Genomic DNA, 20,122 nt, shown 5'->3' on the forward strand with positions numbered 1-20,122 from the left:
TAACTACAATGTTTGACTGACGTCAGCCCTGTAATGTTCTTTAAAATCCTTTTATGATAATTATTAGTCACCATTACTTGGGTTTTACTGGGGTGTTAACAGTCTTTTTCCACATTATTGTGCACTGTGCCCTAGTTATTTTTTGTTAGAACTGAAGATCATAATCCTTAAAAGAGTTTTCTCCTGTATGAAGGACTACCTTATTTACATGAGTTTCTGCTCTAATAGATCTATTCTTTTACTTATTTGAAGGCAGAAATGTTCAAAGTACATGGCAGGGATAAGAGGCAGAAAGCCATTTTTCATGATAATGCTTTCCACAGATAATTCCTAATCCCATAGTGGTATGCAGGAAAAAATAGTCACAAGCTCTCCGGGCCTGAGTGTAATAGAAGGACCTTATCCCAGGACCCAAAAGGCTGCCTAAGAATGAAAGCACTTTGGTTATTAAACCAGACACTTCTGCCATTAACGAATTCCAGCTTTAATTATAAAACATATTAAGAGGCCATGAAACTGAGTCTGACATTGAGAAAGACCCATAAAAGCTACAGCAGCATTAAGATACATTGAACTTAATTTCAGTAAATAAGCTCCATTCAGAATGTACATACCTCATTCCCTTTTTGGCAGTACAAAGCTAGGCAATAGAAAAAAATGAACTGCCACTAATTAGCCATGCAAATCCTGTAGTAGGGAATAAATTTGAAATTAAATTGGTGCTTTAGATCTTTCTGTATTTTAATCTTTCTGAACACACAGACATAAATGGGAGCTCACGATACTTAGTAAAAAGGTTCAAGAGGTTCCTTATTGCCATCTTGTCCTTTGGAAGATGTGCTTATGAAAGTTTTGCATTGGCAATTTTACAGATTTCAGCAAAGGCCTTCAATACCATCAGCAGTAAACGATGGCAAAGTGCAGCTGAGTACCACAGGCAACTCTGCCTCTAAAAGCCATTTCTCGAGAGTGCTTCAGGAGTGTGTGGTCCCTGACTGCAAATAAATTCATGTTGATTGGCCAAATTTGAAGACCCATTTGGGATCTCCAGACAGCTAAGTACAGTCGTGCTCTTTGTATCCGAGTTACAGTCAATGTGCTGTTCATGTCAATATGAGCTGTGAATCACGCCAGACTGCTGTATATAGGTTTGCAGTAACTAGCGGCAGCCTGAGTGTTTAAAATGCACCTTATAAATTAAAATACTTAAAATGCTTGTTACTCCTGGGCCCTTGTGCTTTATAATCACTCGTAGATCATGAGAAAACGTTATACTTGTATGTTTTGCCAAATAAGAAAAACTACCTGAGTTTTCCAGTTACGGTGGGTAGTAATGTTGTTGTTCTTATATTTAAAACCTCCACACTAAAAACCCACCCTACACTACTAAACAAATGCATGCACTTTCTCTTCTGCTGTAAATATAAATACAACCTTCAGTTAAAGTGCTGAAAAAGCCTTAATGGCAGTAAGAGAGCAGGAGGTAAACCACAGCACCTTCAGTGTGAGGCTTTAGGCAGTGTCTGGGGGAGGGCTGACACACTGTGAGACACAGCACATTTTTCTTGCAAAAGGGCCTGATTTGGTGCTGTGTATAAACAGTTTCAATAGGGATGATAATCCAGCACACACAGCAGAGTTATAAAGCCAGTCTCCAAAAAGCACTGCATAAGGAAAGAAAATGTTGGAGAACACTTACATGCCTTTCTGCAAGAACTCCTTCTCTATTTGCTATGACATTACAGTCAAATGAGGTTACATGTCTAATGTCATGGTTTCCTGCACTTTCTCCCATCTTTTTAACGATCGTGATTTTTCATTACAGACGTCATATCTATTATTAAGACAAACTATGCTTGCATGGCACAGAAACAATGGAACACAGTGGTCCAAGTATCATTGTAGTCTATCACTGTTAATGGCAATTCTTTTCTTTCCATAAGGAATTGTGTTTCATGCTCAGTAAAATTCCACTTTGAGTTCGTTTTTGCTTGTGGTCCCAACGTAAACAGAAGGACTTGATTTTTTCTTTTAATACTGATTTCTTCAGATTTGATCATGCAATTAGAGTCTGAAAACAAAAGAGGGCTTCTGACATATATATTGCATTGCTGATGGCCTTTTAGAATTGGACTTTAAAAGACTTATTCGGCAGAAACCATTGATCTCAATCAGTACCAAGGAGAATTGGAGAGAATTTAATCTAAATAACCAAAGGCATGGCCAGAATGTTTTTCTTTCCTTTTCAGCTATTTTAAATCTTCTCTATGTGAAATGCACATTTGACTACTCTACACTCCAGACACCTAGCACATGAGCCAGACCACAAACAATTTCTACAGTACATCAGCCCTTTCATTCTCCTTGTTTTGGATGTATGAGTCCAGCATACCTCAGATGACACTCTAACCAACTATTCTTTCTTAAGCAATGGATTGTTCACTCTATCAGCCTTAGAGATGACCCATAGTGGCTATTTTGTTCACCAGGCTTTTGCCAGCAAACAACGGGAATGTGTTCCTATTGTGGCCTATCAGTGACTTTGGAATTCTAAGAGAGCTACAGTGTAAGTATTAAGTAAGTCATGAGAGGACCGATCCATCAGGTCTGTCAAACTAACCTCCGAGAATTGCATTGAGAATTGCACATGAATTTTTCATGCCATCTATCCATTTTTGAGATACACACACCTAGATTACATGGACAATCACTACCCAGTGTCTTTATTTTGCTGCACTGGGTCGTGGCTTCCAATAAAAAAGCGAAAGCGTTCAGAGAAAATGCAGCAGATGTGCTGCGGAAATAATTAAGTCTTCGCCTCGATTTGTTTTCGTTCTGGGAGGTTTTGTTTTTCTTTTTGCCAAAATCATTTCACCGAACGAGTGCAAAATGAGCGAAAGTACCCTGCTTATCCCCCAGTGTTTGTGCAGACAGTTCAACATGTCTGGCAACCTCTACTGAAGAGGGGTGGCTGGAGCTTGTTGTTTTTGTAGCACATTGTTATTTCTGTGCGGCCACATAATGTGCAAGAGGATCAGCAGTATTTTTCCACCTTCCCTGCAACACGCCCAGATGCACCACTGCTACACTTCCAAGAGAACGTTTGAGCAAATACAGGGCCTTTGAAAGTGATGAGTAATTTGGACAACCAGGTGCAACTGGCAGCAATGTCACATTCATCACACAATGAGGACCTCTATATGTAAGATTCCAGGAGCTCACAAACACAAAAAGGAAATAACAATCCAGAACAATACGAACACCTAACATACTGTAGTCTTTAACACAGGTAAGAAAGAAAGGGCAGCTTTCTCTGACTGGAGAAAAAATAAATGAATTAATTTTACGGGGTAACAGACTATAATGGGGTGTGCTACAGTATGTGTGTTAGAGAAACAATGTCTCTTTTCTTAAAACAGAACTATTAGTGTGTATCACAATTTTCCAGCGAGGCTTGGAACAACTAGGTGTTTGTGTGCAGGCCGAGCTGTCAGATGCAGCTTATTAAAATGTCATTGACTATTAAATGGTATATTTATGCTCTGCTAAACCAGCCGAATAGAAACCTGGATGTAGATTTCTTTCCAGTAGACTCAGACAGACTGTGGAAACCAGAGATAACGTTTATTACACATGCCTGCAAAAGACGTGTTTGATCGATGTTTTTCTGTTATTGTCATGCCTTGGTGGAGTAATACATTCTGTGTGTCATGAAAGGCTGGGTGTGAATGAATTATGTAAAACTTCATGACCAGAGCCTGGCTGTATCTCATCAGAGCCACCGAAATGAGAGTCGCCACCCTGTATGAAAACACAACAGTGAAGAAATCAGAACAAAAACAGGTCTTAACTAACAAACAGGTCTTTAAAAAAATCTTTTTTTTTTCAAGGCAGGACATACAGTATTTAATCACCCTTCGAAGCAGATCTCCAAAAAAAGCATAAAGGATTTACTCCTTCTGTATCTTTATTTATTTGCTTAAACTTACACCACAGCCCTCACCAGAATAAGCAAACTGAAAACAGATGGATGGATAAGACTATATTTGAAAGAATTTAATTATTCTATAATTTAATGGTATTGTAGAACTGCTGTGCGTTTTTATGTATACAGTATATGCAGACAAATTCATTACTTTCATTCCTACATCCTAGATTGTTTTTGTTTCATACACTTAGGGTTGCACTTTTGAAACTTATTTTCATTTGGTGAAAAAGGACTCCTAACTTTCAATATGTTAAATGCATGTAAGAGACTGTGGTTAAATGTGTGCAGAATTGAACACTTTGAACACACAGTAGACAGTCGATTTTTACAGAAGTAGTATCCAAATGCTTCCAGGTCTGATTGGATAACCATTGGTGCTGGGTCTTGAGGGTCTTCACACCTAGCGACAGCCCAGATGTGTGTGAGGTTCTGTAATCAAGGCACATCTGTATGGGCTCTTGAGGTCAGCGGAACTGAGCATGTGCTTTTTGGATGACTCCTAAAGTGGGGAACACCCATCTATAATGTTTTTAACAGGCATATCATTGATTTATTTCTGCTTCAGGCTGCATTGTATGGTGAAGTACGATTAATATAATATTTCGCAAAAAAAAAATATTTGCCTGCAAAGCCCAGCTCTTTGAGGATATTTTGCCCATGGGACGGCTACAGTGTATTTTGTCTTGTCGTTGTTTTTCCGATGCTTCTTTCTTTTCACACAAAGGAAATGCGTTTCGTTTAAGTTGAGCAGAACACTCACTAAATGGATATGACATAATTATTCCATTTGTTCTCTGCATCATTCGCTTTGCCAATGGGATGTTTTAAAGTAATTTCCGATCCCACATTTATTGGATAAGGAGCTGTTAGGAATTCCTGGGAAATTGACTGGCCCTTGAACTTGGTGAGTCAACAGATCTGTATGTGTTCGAAAATGCCTCTTACCTTTTCACAAAATACGTGAAGATTTACAATAAATTGTACAACATAAAGATTGAAGAACCACATGTATCACAAAACTATCTTCAGGTTAATGGCAAATATCCAACATTTTAAGTAATCAAACACTACATCCTTGTAATCCTTTAATTAAAGATGAAGTATAGTTTCTTAAGGTGTACAGTACATAATGCATCTGATGCATGAACTATACACAATAATTTAAAGAATGATGTCAACCATACTTTTAGCTTGTGTCATCCAAACAACTTCATAACTTCTTGCAAGTACACTTTTGTGGCGATGATCATTATAAATGGCTGTTCTTCACTTAGGTCTGGGAGGGAATAATGACAGATAAGCCAGTTTTGTCGGGCTGTTCTAAATCATTATTAGTCATGGCGGCATTTCTCAAAGCTGTGTATATCATACAAATACACAAATACTCTCTCTTTTCATTTCCAACCCCTGCATCCTTCCTCCACCCCATCCCCACCATAACAGCTCCCCTTGGTCACCCCTCAGTCTGCATGGGGGTCTCAGCCTGCTTCTCCTGCAGCCAGGGGGCCAAGGCTCAGATGCGTGTGTTAAGCCATACCTAAATATTAAAACAAAAATACTCAAACGCATCTAATTCTTGGGTGTTGTTATTCGTTGTGAAATTATTTCAGCGTATGAGCTGCCATGCATTAATTTGAAATTGATTACAAGCCCTGCACTGCCGAAGGGCTCTTATCCCTGTAGCAAATTATGAATAGCTAGAAAGCATCTGTATAACACGTGTCAAAAGGCGATAAAATAGTCAAATTCTTCTTCAGTAATGACGTATTAATTCTGAATTTAATGGCCACACCAAACAGTTCTACTGACCAAAACATTAAATCGGTCGCTAAATGGACTTAGGAAGTGTTTTTCCTTCCAATACAGCAACATTGACGAAAATTGATTTTCCATATTTGTTTGAAGCGATAATTGCAAAGAAGAGGATGATGTCACACCCAATTTGAGCAAAAGAGGACGCTAATTAAATGCTAAGCTTCCTGACCGCAGGGGCTGTCGACGAGAGTGAGCAGTGTGGGGATATACTACTCCTACTGTTGTCCGAGAGCGATAAAATGCACAACAGAAGAAATAGGTATTTTAGAAAACATAACACACTCGCAAAATTCATTTTTTTTAATTTCCCCCCAAATTGCTTTTCTCTTTCTGGGGCAATAAAATTAAATGACAGGGCTGGCTCACAGAAACCCAATTTAATCCTCTGTGGACTCTTTCCCAACAGGCGCGCACGCAGTTCTCTTGGGAAATCTGAATATTCGACATTGTTTAATTCAGCAAAATGAAAGCAGATTAAGTAAAGACATTTAAATTGGACCTAGGCTCGGAATGAAGTTTTCATTTCCAAAAATATCAAATAAAATTCAGAGTACTGCAGCAGAACGAAACGTACTGTTGAAAACCACCATGCCTGGAAGTCTTTTCATTTATGAGCTTCGTCAGAAAAGATTCAGGAAGAAAAGTTAATGAGTCCTGACCGCCCAATTCATCATTTATCGTCGTGTCACTCATTGCATCCCAGTGTCGGTGTTTATAATCAACTAATGAAGGTGTCTGGGTGTTCCTTCAGCAGCTGCTCGGAGAGAAGTCTCTATGACTGATGACAACAGCATCGAGGACTAGAGAGAAATTCGAAATCCTGCACGCTTGAGGTTAGATTTATAGAACACGTTTTTTAAAGCGATTGTAAAGCAGGTTTTAAGATTTCAGAAAATGTTACAATCCAACATTTATTTCCAGGCGTGACCGTCAGCATTTAACAACTAGAAGCTGTGTTCAATTAGTTTTTTATCACGATGCTACATCAGCACAGGATAATAAAGCGCATTTCTCTGAAACATTGGTGTCGTTTGAATTTAACTCTGAATGCTTCTGGCTGATGTATTCGCTTTTTACAGAGCCTTGCCAATTGTAAATGTTACTCGTACAACTCCAAATATCAAATACATAAATCTAGATAGGTGGGGGTGGGTTTTGTATTGGAATGTTAGGTTTTGTTTGTAAAAGGCATTTATCGTACCCCGTAAAAACTGTAGTTACGGTAGTTTGTAATTGTAAAATGTGCTTACAATTAACTGTAAGGAACTCATTACTAATCGTCATCGAATCTGCCACTGGCAGAATCACGCATCTAACGTAATTGCTGGCCGTGTGAATTGAAAATAAGCGAGCCCTTCTGTGATAGGGCATTACTATTACAAGTATTTAAAAAGGAAATACAATTTTTGGAATATACCACCACATCCTAGATAGAAATGAGTCAAATATAGTCACCAGAAATGCGGTGAGCTGTAAAAAATACCTTTGCCAATTCGCTGACAAAACCCAAATACCCAGGCAGCAATCTTTAAATATTTACAGTATGTCACTACAAAAAAGTATAGGTACTGTACTTGTACACAGGAATATGAGAGGCAAGCGGCTGAAGTACTATAGTCATAGCAATCGGTCTGGTCAACAGTGGTTTAATTCTCTCTGATTGGCCGAAGTAAAACTACTGAGCCTTAAATGAAGGAGTAGTGACGTGTTGGTGACTGACTGACAGTTGCTGTACCTCACGTTGGGGTTTGGAAATGCCTTTTAAATACCCTGAAAAAGAAAGGATTTTGTTCTTTGGTTATTCAGCATTTTTCACAACATCCCTCCAACACAAAGTAATTTACACAAACACAATTGCACACCACCTGACAAGGTTACTCACATAATACATGGTACTGTACATTTATTTGGAATCCTAATACGGAACTGAAAAAGATTAAATTATCATTTTCCTGCATGTGTGATTTATACTGGAATGTGATAAGGTATCATTGCAATGATACAATGATATGCTGCATAAAAAAAACATTTAACATGTATACATACTGTAAGTGTTTTTCATGTGTTTCTTAATGACAGAAATGACAGAATCTGGCACAGTAGTAACACTACATGCTTTTGATGTAGAAGTCATTCTTGGGGTCTTTGTACTTTTCGCCAGCATTATGTATCCGTGTATCTCTTTAAAAATACGTAAAACTTTTCAAGAACCAATGTGGCTTAAAAAGTAAATTTCTCTGCATGACTCAACACTTCTGTTGCAGAAAGACCTTTAATTATTCCATGTGTCTAGCAGAGATCTCCTGATATTTACTCCACTGTAATATAAAATGGCAATGCCATGCATGAATTTGTATCTGGTAGCAATTTGCTGGGATTATTTTTTGCATCAAAGCTCTCGCACGGACTGACAGATCATAGCTGAAGTCTGGACACAGAAAAAGCGGCAGGTTTGTCCAGCGCTGATAGTATATTTGACCTTACATAGCCGCAAGACTGGAACAATTTGTCTACTGCTTTCATTACATGGCACAGCTAACAAGGTATCTTTCATGCTTGGCTGATATTAACAGCACGTTCGGAGCAGAAATTTAATTAGACCACCAGGTTCAAAAACAAACTGTATAAACGGGGAATGTGCTCCCTGTGTGCGCAGCCATGAAAAATACATCAAGCCACAGTGACGTTAACAAATGATGTTCATTACTTATTTTCCGACTGACCAGGCCTGATCTCTGATGTAAATATTGAGGGACTTCAGTAATTTTATTTGAATCATTTCAGTTTTTAAGATGAAAGATGGCATGCAGTCAGGAGTAAAGCAGCTTATCACTGATGAAAGATGGTAATTTTTATCGCTCATCTGACAATGATAAATTGCCGGGCGAACTGAATTTCTTTCCCCCTCTTTCATATCTACCAATTGTCCATTTTAGGGTGCAGCCTTAGAGCTTTACTTGCAGCAGGGATGTCATTCAGCACTGTTCTCTTCTGGAGTTTCTTCTCGTCTTTACCAGGTTTCCTTGTAAGCATGTTTTTTTGTAACTAGTGAAATCAAAGAAAGTAAAGCTTCCACATACTAATAACAGGTGCACGTGCTATGACTGTTCTTTTTTCTTACCGAGAAAGTGAACCGTGATTTTTGCAGGATACAGTCTTCAGGCCATCCATCTTAATTTTCACTGAAGTACTGCAGTGCAATTTCTCACTTCGAACTGCATCAACCAAGGTCTGATTTTAGGAGAGGAGTGATCAATAGGTGTCTTTTCCATCTTTCTACAAAGATAAGTCCTTCAGTCACTAAATGTACCCAATCAGGAGGAGAGGCCTATTGGCTACACTGACTTACATTTTCCTTGCCCTTGGCTGCAAGGGATTGTGGGATGCCACAAACCAGCAAGATGCTCCTCTGAAGTTCCCCAGCAAACGCTCAAGCATGGTAGGAGATGGGACTTGAATCAAAGGCCCTCTGTAGCAGCTGGTGAAGTTCAAATGCCATGCAACAGATTGTTTTTAGAGACCGCTCACATCTTGCACCTTCCAAATTTCCCCCAGTGAAACTGGTCACCTCCAGCAGAACTGCATGCGTTAGAAGGGACTGCATGATTCTTAGCACAAGTGGCTGTGGAGTGGTGTCAGAAAAATCAAAAAGAAGGGTGCTATTTATGTTGCCCTTTTCTCAAAAACAATCTCCGGTGTTAAGTGAGGCAAGAGATTCTCACGGCCCTCGTCTATTTTTGTTTTGGCATAGACAACATTGAGGTGTGTTGTGGGGGAAAAGGCTGAGGATTGCATGGTGTGTAGTGACAGCGGGTTTGTTGTGCAGATGGTGTTGTAAGTCTCCAGAGGCACCTTAGGAGGACTGAGCATGGCTTGTTCTCAAAGCATCTGGAGGTGTCAGGGAGTTCATAAAGCGATGCATTGCACAGGCATTGCTCTTAATATGCTGTCACTATATTCATTAACCTAAAAGGTTTTTTGGGGGTACAATCAGGCCCCTTTGAACAGTAAGCAGCCTGCAAAGACTCCTTCCAGAGCATTCCCTGGATGCTCATTCCGAGTATTCGGCGTATTTGTTTTTTTTATTCCTTTCTCCAATATGTCGGGCTGTTGTCAGAGTCATGGCTGTTCCAGTTTCAAGGTCCCTTCTGAAATGTCTCTGCTCAGTTTGATCTCATTCGCTCCACATATGTGTGTCCTGCATATAATTCTGGGCGTTTGCTGACGTACCCTTGGAAGAACAAATGAACAGAGGCGGGTGATCCTACAAACACCAGACCTTCCTTTCCCAACCTGCCATATATCACACTTGACACTTCCAGGTCTAAAGCTTGGCAGCAACATCTACACACTTTCTCTGAAAGCTAATAAATATTCCTCTGATTTCCCTGGGCTCGATTTAAAACCAATATTTAGACTGTCGAAAAAATGCGTGGAACTTGGAACGTGTCTTTGCTCTCAAGTGTCCATCAACAACTTGGGAAGTTTGCTTCTAGATCTGGTCAATGTTTTTGTAAAAGAAAGCAGCATAAAACTAACTAGAACACTGAACGCATATTGAGTCTGACACCAGAGCTTCAAGAATTGCTGGAATCCGGTGAAAAGCAAAAAACAACATGTATGATTCAACGTGACCGCATACATTTTATTTCAAAAGTATTCAACTGCATCTTTAAAACTGTTGACGTTTTTTTTTTTTTATAATGGATGTGAAATGCTGCTGAATGCTTTTGGATTTATTTTCATTAGCATTTATTACAATTAGCTATTTCTCCAGTCATTGAAAGGTTAGATGGCAAACACAAAATAATTTCTGGATTTCATCTGAACGCCAGAGGTGTAATGGTTAAAGACAAATGAAGGGGGGAAAACGGTATGCTGTAATGGATATTGTCTGTTAAAACTGATCACAAAGAGTCACGTTGATCTTTCTAAATGAGATAATTCAGCCCTCACAAATCATGCTGGAAAAAAATGATATCCTTTTCATGTATGAAAAGATTGTAATCTAGTTCTAAGATTAAATCTCCTCTTATTGCTTTTTAATAAACACTGAAATCCAGCTTATTTCCAAGGCTGATATGTGTCTCACTACCAAATTCAGTTGTCTTCATTTCAGCATTAATCTGATTTTTTGGTGTGGTGGTGGGAGATACTAGGTTTTCAAAAGGAGCAAATAAGCCAGGTCAAAAGGTGAGGTCTGCTGCCACTTTTCTATATAGAATTACCAGCTAATCTAATGGCACTACCAGCTTTTATAAATATGACCTATCACATTCCTTTGGTCAAAGGCATGTAATACTGATTAATTAAACAACGCAGCTTCTTCTCTTAGAGTTTAATAGTACAAATACAACAATGTCTGGAAAATCAGAAAAACAAGCAGGATGCCAGTTCATTTTCTAACATTCTTGGGTTAGTAGGGACTTAAATACAGCACTATTTTCCTCTACATCTAGCATTGTTTTTGCAAAGGTTAACATTTCACAAAGTGCTTATATGTTCGCTGTGTTCATTTATTCTGCATCCACTGCAAACCAACTGTCACAATGAAGTTTTCTTCACTAAATTACAAACTTGGCATTAAAAAAACATTTTGCCTGCTTTATTGTGAGAAAAACGCAATGTTCTTTACATTTGCAACTGTGTGCTATGTCTGGGCTTTTCGCTGGAGAGACGTAAGACTTCAGGCAGATCAGTTTCTGAGTGGATGAGCTGGCTCTTGCTGCCTCTTACAGGAAGGAATGCAGTAAACATTTACATGCGAAGGTCTCTTCAGTACTGAAAGAGCTGAGCACAAAACGTATCTGCTTATGCAGGCCCCCAAAACTGAAACCACTTCAATTATTTGCTTAGCAATCTAGCGAAACAAAAGAAAGTGTATTGCACTTACAGCACAAGAAAATGGGTTTTTGTTACTTGTTTTATTCTTAGATAAACGGTAAAACTTTAATTTAAGAAATTATTTGAACAGTTCCAACTAATTCATTTAATTTAGTTATCATAATAATAAGCACAACTGATAATGGAACTTGAACCACTCCAGGCATTCTTATCATAATAAAGAATGGATCCATTAGGGAGTTGGTGGGAAGCATTTTACACATGATGAGATTTGTGATTCAAAATACCTGGAAAATTAAATATATTTATTTTATTTTTCAGACATTCAGCTTGCAACATGTGCTTCCATTGGGAATCTTATCATTGGAAAAAAATCCAAATCTAAATAAATGGTGAGGAGAAAATCCCTGTCAATATCTTTACTTAATTTGTTTTAAGAATGGCTCAAGTGACAGGTTGGGGGGGAAAAAAAGATTTAAAAATGAAAATCTGTAGCTCCCCATGAAAGGACAAAGACTGATGTATTGTCATTCTCTCACGTATGAGACCAGCTCGCAGTGAAATCTGACACTTTTTATGAGTTGATAGTCACAAGTTTTCTCACACCCTTTAATCCCGAGACAGAACAAAATGGGAGGATTTTATTGTGCTTGTAAACTCTCAAAACACAAAGCACAATATTTTTTTTCCAATCACATTATAGTAAAACACTGATGCATTAATTGGCAGAATGTAGCTTTTGAGCAAAAAAAATGTATTTTTAAAGTGCTGGTCTTTTCACTTTAAATGTTTTTCAGCAATGAAATTATAGATTCATCTTCAGTCTTATTAGAGACTCTTGAATGGAAAGATGAAAGACTAAAAAACACAGTTAAGACATTGATGAAGACTAACGTCCCTCTCAAAATATAAAAGAAAGAAAACACTACCACAACCAAACCATCCTACTTTGAAATCAACTGAACACAGCTGTGTATATACAATATAATACACTTCTGTTTCCCTAGCACATAAAAGCTCATGTCTAGGAAAAAGAAGTATGTGAATTTGTATTGCACTGTGCAGTCCTCAGGGTATTTCAAGCCTTCATGAAAGATTAGCTATTTAAATCCATAAAGGTGTACAATTAAAAATGCATTACTTAACCCATATATTGATTATAATTACCTGAAAAGGTTTTGTTCCTAGAACACAGAACAGTGGTTTAGTACTTTGTGGTACAGAATCTCTCTGAGACAGAATCATTTGCTTTGCCGGCTAAGCAACTGATATTGAATTGGACTTAAGAATGTTTTGCTTTTGAAAGTGATAATTTTGAGAAATAACAAATCTTTCATGCTTTTTCTAATTAACTTGTATGCTGTAGATAATTCACATGTCAACAAAGCTTATTTCTCCAGAGAGGAACACTTAGAAACCAATACAGTATGTTTTACTTCTATTACATAAAAAGTTAAAGAAACAATTATTAGAATTTAACTAGAGGTGCATCGGTATAACAACATGACTGTAGTAGATAGTCAACATTAATTTAGAAAAGGTAGGTCTTAATAAACTAACTTGATTCTCTGAAGAAGCAACAGCAGTAATGGGATCTAGTATATTTAGATTTTTCAGAAGGGTTTTGATAAATTTACAAGATGAATTTCTCAAATAGCAGATGGTGGGCACCATTGAAGGTAATGCATGTAATCAAATTAAGAATTGGCTGATGGACATGAGTCAGAGGGTGCAGATAAGGGATGAATGGTCAGATCAGAGTAGTGGAGTACCACAGGGATCAGTATTGGAACTGCTTTTACTGATTTATACCCATGATCAAGATTCTGGTATCGCTAGCAAACTTCTGAAGCTTGAAAGAACATTAGTAAATGCTGCAAAACAAAGACTTGACAGGTGATATTTAATGTAGTCAATGCAGACTTAACATATACTTAAATTCGAATAATGCAATGTAGTTCCAGGACCTCATTCAGAAATGCTTTTCATTTACAATAAAGCAGTTGACATAAATCAACAAACCACAACTACAATTTTGGTCGCCACCATACAAATAAGATACTTTGAAAGTGGTTCAGGTATGAATGAATATATGTTAAAATAAATGCCTTTGTGGGACCAAAGGAACATCCTTAACTGACAAGCTAAATGAACTGATTGTTAATCCTTGACTATGAGGAGACCTGAGTCAAGTATTCAGAAATTCAATTCAATAGACTTTTTGTAGAATAAACAGTGAACACGCATACAAGAGGACACAACTGGAAACTACATGGAAGTGAAATGAAAAATTAGAACAGGAGACACATCTTAATGTATGGAGTTGTGGGACTGTAGAGTTTGTTGAAGCCGATACTCTGGCTTCTTTCAAGAAACAGCTAGATGAGATTCTCGGATCAGTTTTTTTTCCTGTTTTTATCTGAGGAGAGACCAATATATTCCTCTCCATTATCCTTTTTTTTTTTACTTTGATGAATGTACAGTAGGTGTAGCACGTTAATTGTGTTTTTGAACACTTACAGTATGGTCATTCTTGAGGAAGAAAAATCAAAATCACCTGCAGTTAAACACATTCATGATAGTGGCAATAAAGTTGACCTGATTACCCACATATCTGACATGCAGGCACATAAACCTGTTTTGCAGAAAATGCAGACAATTCAAGTTTAAACACCCCTCTACAGTCTAATTCAAAGATTTAGCACAACAGCTAATGTTTAAGACTCTTGTGTGTTAGTTTTTAACTTACTGGGTTTTTTTAGAATCGGTTGGTTGTGTAGCTACAGATGCTTTCTGTTGTGCATTTAGTGCACAGACAGATGAAGAGTCTTGAAAAAGTTCCTTGTCTGAGATAACAAACCAGCACTGAGGGCTGTAAGGAAGAGGCTGTCTAGCAGTTCACAAGGAGGAGCCCAAACGCAGGGACAGCGTGGATCTGTTGTTATGGTGTGCAAGTCAAATTCCTTTGCTTTCCTTTCATAATGATGATGTGAAAATATTTGACCCTGCAGTCTGGAGGGAGTCAAAGGAGTAGTGTGCTACACCCCAACATCTCTTAGTTCTAGAGAAAAGGGGTGTGATTTGTTAAACACTGGGTGCTCTCTCCATTGTGCCCCCAACATGAGGACATCTGGCACAAGCAGGAAGCCCTCTGATTAAGGGCTGTGTCTCCATTCTCACCCAGTGAGCTGTGCAGCATTGAAACACTGGCCCTGCTTTTTCATGCTAATTCCAGAAATATAAGAGCAGATGTGAAACATTTGGTTCTGTTCTTGTTCACTTGTAAAGAAATAATGCGCCATTATTATTATTTTTTCACCCCCTCCTGAAAAGAAAGTTTACCATAATAGCGATCTTCCTTGGTGGCCTGGGGTGTGATGAACTTTATATTCAACAGTGCCAGCGCGATTCTGGTAAGTGGATGAACGCAGACCCAGGTGTTCAAGGGTTCGGTAAACTGCTAAGAAAACTGGGGAAGAATAAGCAACTTCTGCTGCTCCAATTAAGGCATCATTAATCTGAAATGTATTGGTACGCTAAAATATTTTAATGAAGCGATCTGGATTTAAGCTTTATACATGGACTTGTGTTCTTTCAATGTATCTTGTCTACTCTTGTACAGTATCAAGGGATGTGATACGTTTTTCACAAAAGTAGACATACTTTGGAAATAAAATGACTTATCCTGAAGTGGACATGGATGACCGATGCGTTTATAAACTTTCTTACAGCTGAATGTCCATTTTACCTCTTATTAATTTCTCTACTGGGGGACAAGGTTTCTAAGGGGTTTGGTTAAATATTGCTTATTTGCATGATGACACATGGCTACATAAAGTTGATCATTGCTTTGGATTTAGCTACTGTATTTGATTTAGTATTACTGACTGCAACCAAATAATAAAGTACTTCCTATTAGAAATAACTTGTCAGTGCTATTTTTTTATAGGTTCATACTGACAGAAAATAGTAAAAGGAAGCATTTCGTATTATTATGTGCACTGAAAGTTACCTTTGAGTATGATTTATTTGTTAAATTATTTATATTCTTTCTCCATCCATAACATTTTCTTTGGAAAAACCTCCAGGTTTTAGTCATGATTAGTCAATCACAGCCAAGTATAAGATACACAGTACGGACATGATTGACGCCTGTGGACATACTGTCGGTTTATTTAAAAGAAGAACGCGTTAAATGGGACTCCACTATGCACAGCGCCTAGTTCTGCCAGAAATGATAATTCATGGTCGTTTTGGGAATCCGAGCGTGAAAACATATGTCGGATGAATTACTTTCAATCTGGTTTGTACATGGTTGCCTTCTTTGTTGTAAAATACATTCCTTATTAATTTGTCATTACTGTTTGGCGATATCAGAAATGAACCGAGGCTTTCACTTTGTTGTCATGGAAACGAGAGGCATCCTCCTGAAATCGATCTGTAGCAGATGTGCAAACAATTAATTCGTGCTCATGTCGTTTGATTTTAGCTTCAGGTCGGATATACTGTATATTGTGGCACCGTCTCACTCCGCACTGCGGAACGTAGGCGGAAAAGTACAACTGCTGGTCACAGTCCTTTAACTTTTTAAATATATACTGGATGTTTAAGAGAAAGGAGGGCGATACTGTCATTTTAAATAAACAAAAATATGCAAGTTAAAATGGCTCCTTAAAAACTTTAAAAAACTTCGGTTATGTGTGGTTGTTTTATCCCGTTTGTGTTTGAGAGCTGTCTATTGATTACTAGGTGTAGTACGTTCCTTGAATCCCATCAGATCTTGCACAGGAAGCCCACCAAGACGACGGTGCAAGTTGAGTTTACACGACACAAAAGCAAAGGTAAATGTAAAACTTCACCGTGGAGTTGCATAAACCGCAACTGGATTCCTTACTTAGGTTGCTTTCTGTGTCCAGGATCCTCCGACAGTCCTGAAACCTGTTGTACAAGCAGCGTCTTTAGATCACAACGTGATCGACAGGAGTCTGGTCCTGATTTGCGCCCTGTGCCTGAAATACTCAAGAGTAAACCGGTTATCGGAAATAGATGGATAATTAGAGCGCTGCTCTGCAAAGTCATCCCTTTCTCACGAAGCGTGTGAAAATGCTATTGGTATTCCGCCCGGCTTGACAGCGCAACAAGGGGCGTGGCGGGTTTATGGCTTTGTGCCCGCCCCATTTCTATCCCATTGGTGCTTGTCTGCCTGCCACGCTTCTCACAACCGTCCGTCATAATTCTGCGGGCTCCTATTGGACGAGGAAACGCCAATTACCTCCCGTGATGTCATGCAGAAGTTTGATACAAGGAACACACGTGTGGAAGGGACAGAATAGTAAAAGTTTGTCAAGGCGATGGGAACAGGTTGCAGACCTCTTTAAAAAAAATCTTTCCTCGAAAGAAAAAAAATATTTATTTATTTTAGAAGTTCGGTTATAGCTACGAATGATAGCTGTTTTTAACTTTGAAAACTAATTATGGAGGTAGCCAATTTGAATAAAGTGTTCATATAGGCTGCTGCTTAGGCTAGCTGTATTAGAGCTTCTGTTTACGTGTTTAACTCCGTGTTGAATTAACAAGGTTTAACACGATTTCGTTTTTACAATTATTTTTTTCACATGCTTTTTTACATTCCTGCTTTCTAGCGGATCTAGAAGATGCGGGGCATATTAGCTAGGCGATTGCATTGTCACGAATAATAATCATTCATTCTACCACAGACCCAGATTAAGGAATTATTCGGCTCAGCCACGGTGTATTGAAACAACAGCGTTGTGCGGAGCGCGTCTAGTTCACAACCGATGCAGTCTTACTTGGAGGTCTATTTTTCTCGATGGCAAGACTCACGAATGCCTGCTTAGCATGGCCGTGGCTGTGTCACCGACGACCCGCGGACCGTTATGGCATTTAGCTTTCTCTTCTCGGACCCTCTGTCCAGGAGCACCTTTAAGAAATTCGTGGTCATGCTGTGCTCCCTGCTCACCTCCCTGTACTTTCTCCACTGCCTGACCGAGCGCTGCGGCACCGCGCCGCACCCCGTCAGAGCGTCCGACCCAGCCCCGACCTACCTGGGCTCGGCCCTGGGAGACTGGACCCCGCTCAGAAGAAAAAGGCTTCTGCAGAAACGCACCAGCGGCCCCGTGTACGAGACGGCTGGGCGCAACGCCGGGTCCGATGCCAGTCGCGGCGGCGGCCTCCGTGCGAGAGGTTGGTCTGACCCGGAGCACCTGAGATCCGACCTGCGACTCTCCGGCTCGGTGAACTTGGCCGCCCTGGCGGGGATGTCGGTGCTGTCGGCCGCGGGCGGGAGCTCGGGTGCGAGTAAACTGAGCCAGCTGGGCGAAGGCACCAAGAAGCTGCCCCAGGCGATCATCATCGGGGTGAAGAAGGGAGGCACCCGCGCCCTCCTCGAGTTTCTCCGGGTGCACCCCGACATCAGAGCTGTGGGAGCGGAGCCGCACTTCTTCGACAGGAACTTTGACAACGGGCTGGGCTGGTACAGGTAGAGAATTACTGTCATTGTCGCTGTTTGCTGTGTGACCTGACCGGGTTTTTTCTTGTGGAGAGAGACGATTCGCATAGGGTTCGTTTTTAGTTTTTTTCCTTGCTCTGCTCTGAAGAGAGAAGGAGAGCGTCAGACGTAGTGACTGCTGTGCTTTCATCTGTGCTTCGCTAGTGCCTCTTACTGGTAACAAATATCACATTGCAGCATATACAGTAATGCGCTGTATTGTATCGGTATAAGGCATTTGCATTAATATGGTTAAAACTGCACAAGGGACGTTACGGTTTGTTGCAATATTGTATTATAACATAATTTATTTTATCTATGATAGTCCGCCAGCAAAACATATTTTTTTGTTGTTGTTTTGCCAAGTATTTGTACGTAAATGACGAGTTGGCGTTTTCCACGCAGGCGGAAAAACAATCGAAATAGTTACTTATTGGGTATAATAATGTGTAATAGTATGTTCATTATAAATTCGAGTATATACAGTGTAAATAACTGGGATCACGGTGAATACATGTATTTCGTCATCGGAAAAACGTGGTTCACAAAACTTTACCGAGTTGTGAAAACGGCCTCTCTTCTTGTTAAGCTTCTTTGTAAATACGCATACGTAAATACTTTGGTAAATTCCCTCTTCTCGGCATATTAATGTACAAAAAAAAAAACATTTCCAGACGAGTTTCTCTTTTTTAAAAAACTCCATTCTGTTTATCATATTGTAAATTACTGAAAAGTTCCTATGTATCAAGTTAAATCTTTTTTTAAAGTTGCAAACCAAATCTGTATTACTTTCAGCCTATTATTATTATTATTATTATTATTATTATTATTATTATTATCGAATATCTGGAGTCGGTGTCTTCAGTCAATGTAAGTTACAATGATGTAATGAGCGGCGATTATCTGTTAATTTCGTAAAGGAATGCAAATGTTATCCTAGAAAGCTGACTTCTTTGCCAAAGTGTAAATATTTAACTTTGAAATAAAGCACTTCAACAGTAATGTGCGAAGAAGTTTAGATTACAAGCCAATAACTAATTATTACTACTCTTTTGTGATTGTTTCCACAGTGTTAGCGTTTAATATTACTAGGGTGGTATTTCAGCATTGCTGAAAATTGAAAACTGTTGCTCCTCCTTTGAGGTTAATTTATTTCTCTTCTAAATACTAATATAAGCTTATTTCCCCCAATAGTTTCTTTAAATGGTGTACTTTCTTGGTCAAGCTTATTAAATATGTCAGTTGGTTTCAAAGTTAAAATCCTGGTAAAAGTTTAGTTTTATGTTCTGTTTGATCTAATACGTCCTTCCAGTTTAAACCAAGCGTATTTTGGGATAATATTCTGTATAATGTAATTTTGCATAGTCAAATTCTTTAAATCTTTGGTATTTGTTTAGTCTTTGTATATTTTTCCAATCTGATTTAAAGAAAATCCCTTACGTTTGTTTGATTAATTATTCATTTTTTATAGAAACAACATAAGTTAACCTGCATATTTTAAAATATCGTATTATTGTTATTTTTTCTGCTGATTGACGTTTGAATTTATATTAAACCTTCATAGGAATTTCTTTAATAATTTAATTATGATAAAACAAACATTAAAAAAATTAAATGGGTCCTAAATGTGTTTAATGAAATTAAGAATGGGCTGAATAAGGAAAGTTGCGTTGCTTCGAAGCTGTTAAATTGGGGGGAATTTCAGCTAATTATTACTGAAATAAATTATTTTCAGTCTCTAGGAACAAATCTATGTATTTTTATTTTGTTTTAGTATTCTTTAAGGAGTTTTTCAAAGTGAAGGTCCTGTTTGACGTTTATGTGCAAAAGTTTCGTAGTGATATGACGTTTTGAAAAGCAGATGTGTGAAGTTTGACTTGGCACTTTTCAAAGAAATGCCCCTTTTCATTCCCCTACTGAAAGTTCATAGTTTTATTCCTCTTATTTTACCTAACAATTCGCATGCT

At 38.6% G+C, this 20,122-nt stretch overlaps 1 protein-coding gene and 1 long non-coding RNA gene across 2 annotated transcripts in view; one reads left to right on the plus strand and one right to left on the minus strand.

The window, feature by feature from the left end:
* Positions 1 to 11,380: 11,380 nt before the first annotated feature.
* On the minus strand, positions 11,381 to 17,017 carry LOC107078437 (uncharacterized). Its single transcript, XR_001479371.2, has 2 exons — positions 16,542 to 17,017; positions 11,381 to 11,593 (listed from the first exon to the last, which is right to left on the minus strand). It is a non-coding gene; the product is annotated as an uncharacterized lncRNA (long non-coding RNA).
* Positions 17,018 to 17,105: 88 nt separating this feature from the next.
* Positions 17,106 to 20,122, plus strand: part of LOC102695669 (heparan sulfate glucosamine 3-O-sulfotransferase 3A1) — a 35,783-nt gene continuing 32,766 nt past the window's right edge. The window contains exon 1 of the mRNA XM_015355898.2: positions 17,106 to 18,146. Within this exon, the coding sequence (XP_015211384.2) occupies positions 17,545 to 18,146 (602 nt within the window). The 5' untranslated portion in view covers positions 17,106 to 17,544. The remainder of the gene's footprint in view (positions 18,147 to 20,122) is intronic.

The sequence above is a fragment of the Lepisosteus oculatus genome, chromosome 9 (genome assembly GCF_040954835.1).
Source record: "Lepisosteus oculatus isolate fLepOcu1 chromosome 9, fLepOcu1.hap2, whole genome shotgun sequence".
NCBI lineage: Eukaryota > Metazoa > Chordata > Actinopteri > Semionotiformes > Lepisosteidae > Lepisosteus > Lepisosteus oculatus.